Source organism: Parasteatoda tepidariorum, chromosome 9 (genome assembly GCF_982258835.1).
Source record: "Parasteatoda tepidariorum strain Cologne lab strain chromosome 9, Ptep-v5.0, whole genome shotgun sequence".
In the NCBI taxonomy this organism is placed as follows: domain Eukaryota; kingdom Metazoa; phylum Arthropoda; class Arachnida; order Araneae; family Theridiidae; genus Parasteatoda; species Parasteatoda tepidariorum.
The window spans coordinates 89,912,308-89,929,059 of NC_141763.1; the positions used below are offsets into that span (position 1 = coordinate 89,912,308).

The following is a 16,752-nucleotide window of genomic DNA, read 5'->3' on the forward strand; positions in this document are numbered from 1 at the left end:
AAAAAGTTATTGATGAATAATTACAGAGATATGAGGATATAGTTTAGTTGTTACCTGCGACCACCACATGAGTTGACTGCCGACTGAGTGTGAGGCCAGGGACAGTACTTCTGCTGGGGTAGGCCATCATAAAGCGTGCATCTCACTTGGTTAGTATCGGCAGTCAGATGAGTATTACCTTTTGTGACTAAAACTCTTATTATATCTATCAGAAACACGGTATTTACCTGTAACAAAATGTAATGATGCAAGAATTAAGTAAGCAATATTTCAGCGATATATATTTAGTGAAATACCATTGAATTGAAACAATGATTAATTACTGCTGCGTTTCATTTACGCGCACTCAAATAGTTAGTAATATGGTTGTTGTCAATCAGTGGGTTGTAATTAATTAGTGCTGAGTTTTGACGTCACTGGCGATATACACTCGAAATTCGAAATTTCTAGAAAGTTGGAAAGTTGGTAGTTAATTTTCAGAAGAAGCTGGTAGTTATTTTTTACTGTCAGCTCCCTTTTATGAAGAAAAAAAAAGAATCCTAGCTTGTTATTGTAACGAACTTTAATAAAAATTTGTAGATTTGGCCTCTAGTTTGAACGGTTGTTATAGAAAGCTTATGAACTCGTTTGTGGGCTATTCACACTTTTTTCCGTAATGGACACAGCATCAGGCTAGGGGCACAAATGTACCAGATTCTAACCCAGCTTGCATCAAAAAGCATTTTTATCGCATTGAGTCTTCTACCTGGGTGAACACGCACCTTAATTACTCATTGACAGTTAAATGCACCACACTATTTCCCAGGGTCTTGGTAGCCCGGTAGTTAGAGAATTGAACTCCAGTCCGGAGGGGCTGTGGTTCAATCCTCGACTCCTATAAGAGACACAGAGTACATCCGATATACGTGCTCGTTAAATCTGAGGAATTGAGAGTCCTGTGGCTTGCTGCGCAGCAGTAAAATGGGTTTAGAGACCTGGTGAACTTTTCCTTCCTCTTCAGAAGTCTAAATTGTGGAAGTGGCCTCACGGAAGAGTGATACTGACATCTATCCAATGGGTTCTGAGCTAAAGCTCACCTTTGTGGTGCTCTCTCAAACGTAATGGCGCATCTTCCTGATTTGGTTTGCAAAGGCCAATGTCTCACGAGCTTGGCTTGTCCAAGTGTTATTAGAAACAACACCTAAGAAATTATGGTGCATTTGTTTTCATTATAAGAAATACATTTTTTTCTAGATTTCTCTTAAAGAATCAAGGGAGGGAACAGTTGTTCGAAAAAGTGATAAAGCTGGAGTTTTGGGAAACCTACGCTTTATCTCTCCCTGCCGTTTTTCGCCAAAACGGGATTCAAGCTGTAATCATTGAATCAGCAATCCAGATATTTAGTAGATCAGTTGATCATTAGTGGTTCGCAAAAACGTTGTTCCTTTCTTTGCCACTAAGTCGATATATTGCAATACAATTCAGTCTGTGACAGGGTATTGAGAGGGTTTTTTTACGGTCCTAAATTCATACTGAAGTGTAAAATGTATTGTTGGAGATACATTTACTATTGGACAAGATTTGTCCAATTGTTACTTTTTACTCTTCCTCAAAATGGATCAGTACCCCTATAATTTTGACTGAAGTTTCTTTTGGGATTACATGGATATTGTTGACATGATGTTTGTCAAAATAAATCTTACCAATAATGCAGCCAACATGGGTCCCGTGATGACCCAAATAAAAGGGAGATTTCCATATCCAATAAAGCAGGTTGTGTTGTGATATAAATGCATCATAAAGCACCAAATACCAATGCAGAGAGCAGGAATGCCTAAAAAATAGGATTTTTAAAAAAAAATGTAACATTTCTTTTAATCCACATATTGTTTTTACATTTTACTCTTCTTGCAATGTGCTAAAATACGATATAAAAACTAGTTTCTTAATGCAAAGATTTAAGAAACACAGTTATTAATTATATATTGTTTTTTTTTTAAATTCGATTGCTTCATACAATGTTTATAAATATAAGTCAAAAATTGCTTCTAAATGAAAAATTCAATATAAACAATTATCGTTATGCATTGTCTTTTTCTTGTGTTGAAATGTAAGATCATGGTCTGAATTTAAAATACGGGGGCGGCAGGCACAAAACCATCATAGGCCGCCCTGTTCGCCACTTTAATGTTAAATAAAATTAATGACACGAGTTATTGAATTATTTATTACATAAGTAATTTATAACAGAGATGGGCATTTGTCATTCAGAATAATGAATAAAGAATGATGAATAATTATTCAAAATCTGAATAATGAATGATGAATAAAGATTTATTCATTAGTCAGAAATATTTTGAATAAAGAATAAATCATTCATTATTCGTTATTCAGTATCCTTTATTCATTAGTCAAGAATAACTCAATAATTTCACTGGTCAACAAAAATGGGCACGGAATACTTTAATTGACTATGATTATGACAACTACAAATAAAACGTTAATCCTTTATTATCGTTTTCTTTCAAAAACTATAAAAAATTGCGTTTTATAGATTTTAGAACAAAATTTCAAAATGAACTTAAGTAACTAAACTGTTATAAACCTACTTTTTAGCACAACTAAGTATGTTACGCTGGAGTAAGTTAAAATAACATAAAAATAGTCATACCTGTCTTAGTTTTATAGTTTAATTCCTAAAATAAGATGTTTAAGAGCAAACGATGTTTTGCATCTCGTTATAGACAAAGACATATCGATTGCATTTTTTGCTGGTTATTCAAATTTTATTCAGAAAAATTAGTCATGACTAATGAGTTTATTCATCAATCATTATTCAAAATTTTTTATACATTTGAGTAATGAATGATGAATAATGACTAAATTTTCATATGAATAATCATTCAGAATAAATTTATTCTGAATAAATTTAGTCATGAATAAAATTTTCGTGCATGAAGCCCATCACTGATTTATAACATACTAATAAATTTGAACTTATATTTGTTTCAATTTTTGTTTACTCAGCATTCTAATCGATATTTAAGGAATAGTACTAAAACAATATTTGTAACAATTAGAGGACCAAAATATTTAAATTATGACTGTCAAAATATTTACAATTATGGATGATTCTTTGTGATATTAACATTGTGACATTAACAGTGTTAATTTTTTTAAAAAAGGTATTCGATCATTCAGCTGAATAGAAAATGTTGAAACGAAACAGTGAATGTTGCCTTACCCCATCCAATGCAGTAGTAGGTTTTGAATGGAGCATCCTGTTTAAATATGTTGATGGTGACACGACTGTGTAGAAGAAGACCTTCTACAAACATCCAATTTATACTCGACATTCCCGAATACATTTGTAGCACCAGTACACTCTTGCACAGCCACTCCTGGAAAATAAAATAGTATAGATACTTTGAATACTTTGAATACCATAAAATACTTTGTTGTCAATCACCATAGAAGCAATATTTTCATAAAATACCTTTTAGAATTCCATCTATCCACTACTTTCATATGGCCTCTTTTCCCAGTTTCTATATTTTAATAACCATTTCAGGAACACCCGGATTTTTAATCTCAGTCATATGACTTCTAAACTATCTGAGATGACCGGGATACCCTGGTAGGCATGGAGCTGATGGACACGAGTTCATGAGAACGATAGTTCGAATCCAAGCAGCCGAAGACTCCCAGTGTAGTAGTAAATGGTGACTGGTGTAAGTTAAATCTGTCGGGTCACAAAGTATACCATGATCATATAACAAATTTTATTTTATTTTATAACCGTCGTTGAACAGCCGACCCCATTTCATGGGTTTACGACTACTTCCGTTCAACTCCGTAGCCTTGTAATTTTGAACCAATCCAAAAGACAAGGAAACTCCTGGATCAGTACCCCCAGAGGTATTGATTTGTTGTGGGAACATGGAGGACTTTGAGACTCGACAGATTTAACGTGCATCAGTCACCATTTACTACACGGGGAGTCTTCGGCCGGCGAGGATCGAATCCACGACCTCTTGGATATGGGCCCAGCGCCCTACCGACCAGGTTATCCCGGCCCTCATATAACAAATTATACCTCTGTGGGGTACTGAATTGGAGATGGATCGTTTTCCGATTCAGGTCAAAATTACGATCTGTGGATGAATGAATGGATCCGCCCTATATACGGATGCGATTTATGAGTGTGGCAGAAATCGAATTCTTGGCCATAGATGGCGCCACTGGAAAACAAGATCAATCACACCAATTGCCTTAATGACTAACTACAGGAGATGATATTTCCGATGAAATTCCACTTTTAAGAATTTCCACTGAATATGACCTCCTGATTTGAAGCAAAGGTTTTACCACCAAAGAAAATTTCGTCGAGATCTTAACTTTGTTGTAGAATGTTGTCTTCATGAATGATGATGCTGTTCAAAAATGAGTAATTTTTTTGGCGTTTGAGAAGCGAATATCAGACGTCAAAGAGCGAAGTCAAAATTTTCTCAGAATTCCGTCAAAATTCCCTCAGAACATGTGGAACCCATCTAGCGAGTTTTGAGATTATACTTAGGTGTTCCAATGATTATGAATAGTCCAAATTTGATAAATTTAATTTCATGAGTTGTTATTTGCCGGTTTGCCTTAATTAATTTCGTTATTATGTCTTCATCAACTTCAACAGGCTTTCCGGAGCGTAGAGCATTTTCCTCAAAATTGGCAGATCAAAATTTTTCTAACCAGTTTTGTCACCGGCGTAATCTCAAAGCACTTTTTCGATATACATCGGAGAATTTCTTTCTTGCTTGAACGGCGTTTTTACTTTTCCGATTGCAAGAAAGAAAAATACAATCGGACCTCTATATAACGAAGTCACTAAATCCCCAAAGTAAGTTCGTTCTATGGAGAATTCGTTAAATGGAATATCACTTTTTAAAATACTAAAGCAACACAAAGCAGGTTTTAAATTCATAAACACTAGACATAATTTAAACAGCAATTGAAACACCTTTATCTTGTTAACTAGCATCTACAATTTATTTTATGAATCTTAACCATAAAAAAATCTGCATTGAAGGCAAGAATAGAGCAAAACATTATCCAGTCATGCTACATACATTTTCAACTAAAAAAAAAACTAAATTTACGTATAGAATTATATCTGTATTTATTATAAAAGTAATTTTTTACATACATTACCACATGCGTTCGTAAATTTAATTTCTACTGATAAAATCTGTTAATTTTGTCTGAATTTTTCGATTGGAAGGCAAGCAAAAAGAGAAAGGGATATTACTGCTCTCTCTAAAAGTTAAGTGGCTACAAAAATCAATTCAGTGTCATTTTCCCCAGAAAATGAGTAAACAATTTTGAAATGTGGGCCAAGAAGAAATGGGGATGTCAAGAAATGGGGAAAGTGGATCTCAAAGAAAAGTTCGTTAAATAGAAAATTCACTTCGCTATTTGAAAGCTATTTTACGAAATGTTCCAAAATGTTCTTGATACCTCGAAAAAAATCTCAAAATCGAGAAATTCGCAAAATGGAAGTTCGTTAAATAGAAGTCCGACTGCATGTGCCGAAAAAGTTGCTTTCCGCTTTCCACATTTGAAAGGGCATCAACCAAAGATTATTAAATAGAATCAGTCGAACTTTTTCACAAGCAAGCCTTGCTATGTGTCAGCTGTTAAAATATATACTGATTATGAAGCTTAAATAGGAAATCGCCAGTGAAAATATACAATTAAGTCCTCTGTTGAGAATAAAAAAAATTGCTTTCCGAATGATATTATAAATATATATATATATATATATATATATATATATATATATATATATATATATATATATATATATATATATATATATATATATATATATATATATATATATATATATATATATATATATATATATATATATATATATATATATATATATATATATATATATATATATGTACAGGTTTGGACCTGACTTTGGAAAAAACAGCTAAATTAGTATTTGTATTGAAACAGCTGAACTGTTATTTTAATCTAACAGAGGGAACGAGAGGTGCTAGCTCATAGTGTCTGAAACGAGCTCTGAATGAAGTAACTTTCAGCTAGGACGGTAACTCATTTCGTAATAGCCAAACAGTATATTTCAGTCACAAAATAAAAAAAAATGGGAAAATATTTTTTAAAAAAAAAATCATTTTTCTGAAAATGCACTTTGGTACTTAAAGAAAAAAAAATCGTGCACAAAAATGACGCAAATTTTTCCGAATTACCATCAAATCGTTTTAAATTGTAATAAATGCATATTTATTAGGAATTAAAGGAAAAAATTCATTTTTTAAAAAAAAAAATGTTGAAATGAATTTTTTTAGAACATACGATTAAAAAAAAACACGTTTCGAGTATATTTGCAAAAATTATCAAAAGTACTTCAATACATAAAAATACTTTAAACTTGTATTTTAACAAAAACGAAAAAAGTTACTGATAAACAAGCGATAACGTGGAAAGGTGAACATCCGTTTTAAGTCCGGAAACAGATGAGTCGATTAGGTGTCAGGGGTATTAGGTGTTAGCCAGACGATATACGCTATTCATTTTGCCCGTTAATTTTCCGCTCCTTATCTTTACACCCCTATTTGCTTGAGGTTTTTCAATTCGCCCTTGGCTTAGCCAGTTTTTCATATTACGCGTGGGCTATCAAAATCTATGAAAAACTAATATGAGAAACAAAATATATGAAATATTTAATGAGAAACTTTAAGAGAATAACTTTAAGAGAATAACTTTAAGAGAATATAATTTGGTATATGTTTTTCCCTTGTCAAAAAATAGTTTTGTTTGGCGTCCTTTTTTTTCGCTCGAAATGGTCGATGATATTTATGCAAGTAATGAGACGTTTTATTCTAAAAACATGTGAATGCGTCATAAAACAAGTACGAAATACTCTGGGGGTATGAAAATACTTATTTCTGTGAGATTAAGTCATTGATAAAGCAATAATTAAATGAAATGAAATATAATTACTCATGTACAAAAGAAATGCTTTCTTTGAATAAAATCGAACAAACATATTTTTATTTTTGAATTACCGTATCTCTGTAAGAAACATTCAGCAAAACAGGAGAGGATATTACAATGAGTAACACGAGATTGAGGAGTAATGCAAACGATAAATTTCGATGTACTTTTAAGCGGCTACACTTTAGGCAACTGAAATAGAAAAATATATAAAAATTCAAATAAAATAAACGATATCAATAATATTGCAGATATCAATAATAAGTATCTAAGAAGAGTTTTTACTTAAGGTTTTGAAGATTAATAAAGTTGAAAAGTTTAAAGGTTCATAAAATAGTGCAAACAATTTTTAACTATACGAGACCAGTGTTTTAAAAGTACAAATAAATACAGATTAATACAACCTTTTTGAACTTTTTAAGCTTTGGAACGGGTTTGTGTTTGATTAACAAGTTTCTCTTTTCGTATTTAGGTCATTATATTGTCGGAGCATCAAACGTACAGTTCTCTGAAACTTTAGGCATTGATTCAGGAACTTTTCATGATATTTTTAATCAACATTAATTGTGTTCTCTAATATTTGTAGTAGAAACTTTTTTTGACAATAACCATTATTATTATTTCAAAACTGTCATTTATAAAAATATAATTGCATTCTCTATTTTTTTTTTTTTTTTTTTGTACAAAAATTTGAAATGTTATCTTTATCGAAACCGGCATTTATAAAAATAACGATAATTATGTCCATTATTATTTGTAACTGAAACTTTTCCTGATAATAACCATTATTATTATTTCAAAACTGGTATTTATATTAAAAAAAAAATTATTACATTTCACATTTCTTAGTTCGTCAACTTGAAATATTTTCTTTATTAAAATCAGTGTTTATAAATATAGTGATAAATGTGCTGTTTATTATTTATAACAGAAACTTTTCTTGACAATAATCATTATTACAGTTTTTATTTCAAAACAGGCATTCATAAAAAATTTATCGTATTTTCTGTTTTTTTTTGTTCAGGAACTTGAAATGTTATCATTATCAAAACTAGGCATTTAAAAAAATAATGATAATCATGCTGTTTAATATTTGCAACAGAAACTTTTTTAAGACAATGACCATTATTATTATTATTTCAAAATTAGCATTTATAAGAAATATTATTGTATTTTCTATTTCTTGGTACAAGAACTTGAAATGTTGTCATTATCAAAACTGGCAGGTATGAATATAACGATAATTGTGTTCGGTATCATATATAACAGAAACTTTTCCTGATAATAAACATAGTTACTGTTCTTTATTTCAAAACAGACATTCATAAAAAAATCATTGCTTTTGTTGTTTTTTTTTTTAATTCAAGAACTTGAAAGGTTATCATTGCCAAAACTGGCATTAAAAATAATGATAATTATGTTTTTTATTGTTTGTAACAGAAACATTTTCCTGAGAATAAACATTATTTTTATTGTTATAATTATTATCATTATTATTTTTGCTATTATTTCAAAATTTATATTTATAAAAAAAATTTGATTCTCTATCAGGAACTTGTCATAATATTACATATAATTTAGTTTGCATTTAAAAAAAACATAAATAAATATCACGTAGTTAAATATTTTTCTTTCTTTTCTATTTTTCAAAATCATAAGATTTATAAATAGATCTCAAACTTACTTAAAATAGAAAAATATAAAGAGTGATACAGATAGTGCAATGATAGAGATGATGGAACATATAACAACGATGAGGGCAACAACAGTAGGGGTCCAGGGCTCCGGGTAAATCGTCTGGAATAAAGCATAATACTTTTAATGCTCAGTAATTTAATGTAGATTTATGAATGCAAAGAGTATACTCAAATATTATGTTAGTTATAAATACTAATCTCAAATGTAACCCAACAAATGGCTCAATTTCATTAAAATTAACGGATTCTTGTAATTTTTAAAAGTAAAAGATTATAAAGCATTCGTAATAAAGTAATATTTTGTTTTATAACCGTCGTTGAACAGCCGAACCAATTTTTTTGGGTTTACTACTACTAATGTTCAACACCGTAGTCTTGTCATTTTGAACCCATTCCAGAAGACAAGGAAACTCCTGGATCAAGTGTTGGGAGAAAGTTTGCCTTCGTGGAGGACTTTTTTATGGAACTAACCCGCATTAGCGTTACAGGAAGAGGAAGACCACGAGAAACTCCCACGGTTAGCCTGATGGCAAGGAGATTCTAACTCATAATCCGTCTACCACTAAGGATATTTTACGTCAGCACTGTAGTCGGTGCAAGCCGGATGCGGATTCGTATCGACCAGCCATTGCAGGAATTCGAATTCGATTCACCTTATTGGAAGGCGAACGCTCTATCCCCTGAGCCATCACGGCTCAAACATTCGTAATATTAAAGTATTCAAACAACTCATGGTATGTTTGATGTAAGTTATGATAAAAATATGATATGAATAAACTTACACTGATAAACATAATGGCACAAACATCTGTATTTAAGTAGCAACACTTATTTTAAGGTTTTTCTTAAGATTGACTTAAGCATAAAATGAAGTTAATTTCATTAGCATTTAATGATATATAATTGGGCTTTTGCACTTCAAGAAGAAGAAGATCACTGATACCAACACGTGTATTTTATTGCAGCCGTGATAGATTTTTGTTTAGGGTACTTGGTAACTTCGATGCAAAATTAGTTTGTTCATGTACCCCATGTCTTTGTGCCTGTCTTTGTGTTAAATAAGAAATATATAATGAAAGAACTGAAATCTTTGCGAAAGAATATAGAATGTGTCTTTGAGAGGATTGTTACTTGATGAGCTTGGCTTTCTTGAAATAGAATTCAAAGAACAGTTGATAACATAAACAAATGCAATGTTTCAACTACCAATCAGGATCGATACCCACACTTCATCACTTGCAGGTATTCCATTAAACGAAAACCTAATTCTATACCTATATAAATTCCTATATATGACCTATATAAATTCCGAGCATTTTTGCTGAAGAGTTTAGATCACTTTGGAACTGAAAACTTGCGAGCGACGTCACTGGTAGGTCATCCTATCAGGTCCGACACGCACGCACAAAGTCACTTGCAGTTCTCCAATTAAGTCGATCCGAGAATTGATTCAGCATCGACTTAAGTCCAAGACTTTAAGTTGTAACGTTAACACGTCATGTATAACCACGTGATTAGATACAGCCACGTGATTAGTTACAAGTACCCAATTGGTTACATCCATTTGTCAAGGCAATTGTAGGTACCCCGTATCTGGATATTTAACCAATCTATGAAGCACGGGCAATTGTTTCCATTTTCGTGTCAACTGGTGAATAGCTTCTGGCCTTTGGGAATAACTATACAAGTTAAACAATTGTGTAAAACCATTTTATAACGGTATAGGCCCTATCAAATTGATGTTTTTGTGGTTGAAACGCTCATTATGAACTTTAACTTGATAAATGAATGTACAGATTGAGTAATTTTACCCTTTTATTGCAGAAATATATTTTCTGACGAATTTGGTAACGTCTTTATTCATAATAAGCCAAACTTATAAAAATTTATTCTGCACCTTTATGATACTTTTAAATTACAGTAAACTTAAGTTGAAAACGGTTATTAAATACACATATTAAACATTATATGAGCATTTTTTATTTGCCTAACAACTGGAAAAAAATGTAAAAACTTAACAAGCAATGAGTTTTAAATCAACAAAACAGTAAGAAAAAGGAAAGAAATAAAAGCACATTATTATTTTGTTAATTTTTTTAAGAAATAAAAAAAGATCTGTGATTTTAAACCAGGGACCATTTAAACCATGAAACCTTTATACCATGAGCCATTAAAACTTACGGAAGTTAAGCATCAGTATGGTATGATGTCTAATAGAGATTCAAATATACCTTTTATATTCATTGCATGAGCTATAGTACTTAAAGTCAATCCTCTCTGACTTCATCACGACGATTTTCTTGAAGTTTTTCCCAACTTAAATGACTATAGACCCTCTATCAACGCTTAACGGAAACTGTTAGTTAATTCAATAGATGTGAATAGTTGACACACAACGGAATATTATGTAGTGCGTTTGTCATATTTTTCATTTAGTTCTACGCTATTATATTTGTCGCATGAATGAGTAATAATTCTTCATGATTTATTGCTTTAAATTTTAGTTTTTATGCTTTATTTCAATCAAAATTATTAAATTAAGATTGCCTGAATTTATGCTGAAATATTTTCATATTGTGCATTTATGTAGAAACACAAAATTTCTAATCAACTCCAAGTAATTTATTTTACATTTTAGTTCAGAAATGCGTAAAAAAATATTTCTTTCATATTTAATTTACTCCTGTCTTTTTCTATTCCTTCATATAATAAATTCTATCACAAACAGAGAAAGGAAAATAATCTACATTAATGACGCTTTTCCGTATTTATTAATTTATTCTTACATTAGTTTAAGAAGATTAAAGGTGCGTTTCATCCACTTAAATTCAGCGTTGAAATAAATATAAGAACAAAAAAAAACTGATGAGAAACAAAAATATTTAAAATATATCGTAATTTTCGTTTCAAAATGTATTTTTTTCTTCATTAACAAGCGACATTCTTAATGAATTTAAAAGGATTTCAAACTACTAAAATAAAACAAATGACGAAACGATTATAAAGAACTTTGCAAATTCAATTGGGTATACTATAGCCTACGTCACATGTTGTGTTATTACTACTAAATTTAACCCATGAACGGCATTTTCTGCGAGCCTAACGTTTCCGAAGTGTTTGATCGTTTAAATAGCTGCTCGCCAGATTTTATTGCATTATAAAGAAAAGTAATTGATATTCGATTTTTGATTAATAATTGATTTATGTGGATAGTGGCATTTATGTGGATAGTGACATAGAATTTAGCATTGCGTCATGGTAAATGTTATTCCTACTAAGTGGAAGTAGTTGTGTTTTTTTATATTATACCCAATTAGGTATATTGTAGCAGGTCGCGTTATTTTTGTTAAATTTAACCAGTAAATGGCAACTAACCTGAAAGAAATAGAAAATCGTTTGCAGCAGTCTCATTTTTATCAATAGCGAGTTCTAAGCCAATGTCTAACTGAAATTTTTAAACGTCTTCCAAGATCTAACTGAAATTTTTAAGCGATATTTTGGATTAGGGGCTAAAATTGTTCCTTTCATCCATTCTCCAAATTTCAGGACAATAGAACAACCAGTTAAGCAGTTCTAGCAGGGTTGTCTACACAAACTCCACACTTTATTTTAATTGAGTAAAAAATAATTTAAACGAAAAGTATTTACGTTTCAAGTAAGTATTACATTGATCTAATTTTAAATAAATCATACATAGCATTGTTTCTACAAACTGTCATATTATCCAAATCATTATTCAATTCTTTTGGATTTAATGAAAATAACTGCAAGCTACATAGAAATAAAATTGACGAACAAATAATACATTCTTCTATTATACTGAAAATTCTCACAGCTCGTTAAAATGAAGTTTTTCTTTTCGTTGATCTTTCGTCGTTTTAAAGAAATAGCTCGAAGCACATTTTTATTTTATTCTTCGAACAAAGCTCTATAGTTAGCTTATACTTTTTTACTTACAGCTTATAACAAATGACAAAACAGATTTCGTTTTTTTTTTTTGTATAAAGTGTTTCAATCTTAAAACAAGTATTACAGCAAAAGTAAAGTGAAAATATTGGTTATATTCTTTATTTATATTTAATATAGCGATATATATAATTGGGGTAATTTGTTAATAATTAATTTTGCCCAATTATTCGCCATAATTGCACAGTTGTAAAACTTTTTTTTACAGAGCTTAAATCAGAACTATTTGTGAGTAAATATCCTATAATAGCTAGCCTTTAAATAATTTTTTTTTTACCTTTTTATATTTTTTACTTACTTAATCAATACTATTTGCATAAATTTCTCATAGTTGGCATATAAATAACATCTTATTTCACCTTTTCATATTTTTTACCCTCTTAATTTTAACTATATGCGTACAATCCCATAGTTAGTCTATAATTAACATTTTTCGTCATTTTTTTTTCCTTGTTCACTTAATCAAAACTATTTGTGTGAATATCTCATAGTTAGCTTATAAATAACATTTTATTTCACATTTTATATTTTTTATTCGTTTAATCAGAACTATTTGTGTAAAACTCCAATCGTTGGACTATAAATAAATTTCCTCACCTTTCTCATATTTTTCAGTTACTTGACCTGAACTAACTGCGTAAAAACTTCACAGTTGGCCTAAAAAATAATATTTTTTGTCACATTTTCATGGTTTTTATTCTCTTAATCCGAACTATTTTATTTTATGATTGTCGCTGAACAGCCGAGTGAATTTTCAGTTTAAGACTACCAATGTTCAACTCCGTAGCGTTGTAATTTTGAACCTAATCCAGAAGACAAGGGAACTCATGGATTAAATATTGAGAGAAATTTGCCTTCGTGGAGGACTTTTTGAACTTAGAACTAACCCTCATTTGTGGTACGTGGAGAGGAAAACAGCGAAAACTTCTCACTGTTAGCCTCACTGCAAGGGGACTTTCACACATGATCCGTCTACCACTGAGGATATTTTACGTCAGCTCTGTGGTCGGTGCGAACCGGATGCGGAATTCGTATCGACCTACCATTGCTAGAATTTGAGCCCGGTTCACTTGATTGGAAGGCGAATGGTCTATTACCCTGAGCCATCGCGACTGAATCTGAACTATTTTTTAGTGTGTTGGAAAGCTGAAAGTAGTAAACATAATTTTTCTCCTTCCGAAAATGGCCCTCTTCCTTAAAAACTTTGTACAAACTTAAATAATTTCTCCGAAAATGGCACTCTTCCTTAAAAACTTTGTACAAACATAAATAATCCCTCCGAAAATGGCACTCTTCCTTAAAAACTTTGTACAAACTTAAATAATCCCTCCGAAAATGGCACTCTTCCTTAAAAACGTTGTACAAACTTAAATAATCCCTCCGAAAATGGCACTCTTCCTTAAAAACGTTGTACAAACTTAAATAATTTCTCCGAAAATGGCACTCTTCCTTAAAAACGTTGTACAAACTTAAATAATCCCTCCGAAAATGGCACTCTTCCTTAAAAACGTTGTACAAACTTAAATAATCTCTCCGAAAATGGCACTCTTCCTTAAAAACTTTGTACAAACTTAAATAATCCCTCCGAAAATGGCCCTCTTCCTTAAAAACTTTGTACAAACTTAAATAATCCCTCCGAAAATGGCACTCTTCCTTAAAAACTTTGTACAAACTTAAATGATCACCTTATTTATTTAATCTTACAAAACACTAAACTTAATTTCAATGCTGAGCACTAAATTGTAATAATTTCTGTTCAAAATTTTGAACAGTAGTATGAAGGATTTTCACTTTCAAGTGTGTCAAAAAAAGTGATAAATCGATAGGAATAGATTTCTTTCTCAAATGCTTTTCAATCATTTTGGACTGAAACTAAAACAAGTTTTCTAAATGGTTCGAACTTTTATTCTGAAGGAAATATAGATTTTTGATATTAAAATAATTTCAAATAACTATTTCAAACTCATATTCAGCGTTTCAATATCTCTTATTTATTTCCTTCAATAAGCAACGTTCATTTGCTAAAAAAAAAACAGTAAAGTCAAAGCTACCAGAATATGATAAAATTTTCCGTGTTTCTAGTGCTATAAGAACTGCAAGAAGAGCGGAAATTTTTTCCGAAGTGTTTTGGTAATGATTTTGGTAAAATTAACAATAAAAGATTGTTTTTTATAATGTGTGTTAAAATTTGGTATATGAGGTAAAATTTGGTAATTTTATCGTAACGCTTTAAAGCACGGGATAAAAATCACTTGAATTTAGATTTCAGTTTTGTTTTTTTACTAAATGCGTGGTAGCAAGAATTATAAATTTGAAAGAGAAAATTTCCGGTAAATTGTTACGATATAAACATAAACATTTCAGGTAAAAAAAATTATTATTGTAGTAAAACATAAATATATGGTACTTAAACCATTCATTGAAATGGTTTAAATAACGTATATTTATATTTTATTCCCATAATTAAATGTGTTTTTTGACTGAAATATCTTTACCGTGCAGTACGGTAGTTCCAGCTGAATTTTTTTCTCCGGGTATTAATATATTTATTATTAAAACTCGCCCATTAAAAATTATTTTGATAATCAAAGTCAAATGCTATGTGAACATCAATAAAATAAGTTTGACGAAATTGGGGTAATGGAGAAAGGTACCGAAGCTGCGTCGAAGAAAAATTTGCAGGAGTCAGAAAAATTCAATAAACTCTGCTTAGTTGATTGTAGGTTAAAAGAAAAAAAAAAGTTTCTGATCTTACGAAACTCATTTCGATAAATATTTATAATTATGAAAAGTCACAAAACTCAGACACAAAAACGTACTTTCTTTGAATTAACGTGCCCTTTTTACAACGGATTTGGATTTATGAACCTCAAAATGTTGGGGGTAGCCGTAATTTCTATGAGTTAAGTCAAGAGAGCGGTTGAAAGATTGGAATCCCTTAATGTTTATTTTACTTTTTGCGTATTTCACCATATCTTAGCAAATTTGAAAGCGAATTGAAAAATTTTTGCACACTATTATATAGGGGAGAGTCGGGTAGCCCCGCTCACTTAAGGAGTATTGCTTGTATTTCTGTATAATACTGAGTAATAATAAACATTTTTGTATGTTTCTATTGTTTAATCATCTAATTAAATAATGCAAGAAGAATAAACCAAAAAAAGAATAGTTAAACTTAAAAAAATAGAAATTAAAAAAAACATGTTTTTCAGCTCTTTTCAAAATGTGTCGGGTAGCCCCGCCCAGTTACAAAAATTGTGTTTTTTGGCTATTTTATCAGGTGTAAATGAGAATGACCAATGTATTGACAATAGATAAACCTCACTTATCATTTTTATCACAAAATTATTTTATTTATTACATATTTATATACTTTAAGTGAATTCTAACATTTATTAACAACAAATGTCATACTTTTTATCATTATTAATGTATATTAATATATTATAATATTAATATATATTTATGTTAAATATTTAACGAAAATAACTTAATTTAAGTGACAATAATTAATAACAATAGTTGTTTTTCAATATAAACTTATTTGGTTGATCTCTTCTAACAAACTTAATATAAAATACTTCTTATAAAATTACAAATTCACTTTGTATTTTGATTGCATTCAAATGCTTCTGTAGATTGATTTGTTCACAAATAAGTGAAAATAAATAAGTAAGCAAGTAGCTTATCATAATATATATGATTTCTTGATATTAAATTTAATTTGGATAGATCAATAACATTTTAAAAATATTTAATTTTTCATTTTTAAATATATAAATTTATGTTTCATATAGTATTAAAACATATATTTGTTGTTAAAAATGCATATAACATTCAAATTTGAAGCAATAAAATAATAATCTTTGCAACCGTACATTTATCGACGAAATAAAATTGGGCGGTGATACCCGACATTCATGTGAGTGGGGCTACCCGAAATCCAATTTTTTTGTAAATTTGTAATTACTCGAAAAATTTTTTACATACAAACTTCTTTGTGCAAACTAAACTTAAGACTACATACTTTAATGCTGCATGTAAAGAAAAAATTATTTTTTTATTATTAAAATGAAGTTTAATCGAAACA

The 16,752-nt window shown here is 30.2% G+C and overlaps 1 protein-coding gene across 2 annotated transcripts in view; it reads right to left on the reverse strand.

Moving 5' to 3' along the window:
* LOC107454414 (corticotropin-releasing hormone receptor 1) overlaps positions 1-16,752 on the reverse strand; it is a 165,244-nt gene that overhangs the window by 6,410 nt on the left and 142,082 nt on the right. For both annotated transcript variants that reach the window (XM_087152327.1, XM_087152328.1), the window contains 5 exons: positions 8,684-8,796; positions 7,071-7,191; positions 3,224-3,380; positions 1,683-1,813; positions 55-227 (listed from right to left, as the gene is read on the reverse strand). In XM_087152327.1, coding sequence (XP_087008453.1) covers positions 55-227; positions 1,683-1,813; positions 3,224-3,380; positions 7,071-7,191; positions 8,684-8,796 — 695 coding nt within the window. The remainder of the gene's footprint in view (positions 1-54; positions 228-1,682; positions 1,814-3,223; positions 3,381-7,070; positions 7,192-8,683; positions 8,797-16,752) is intronic.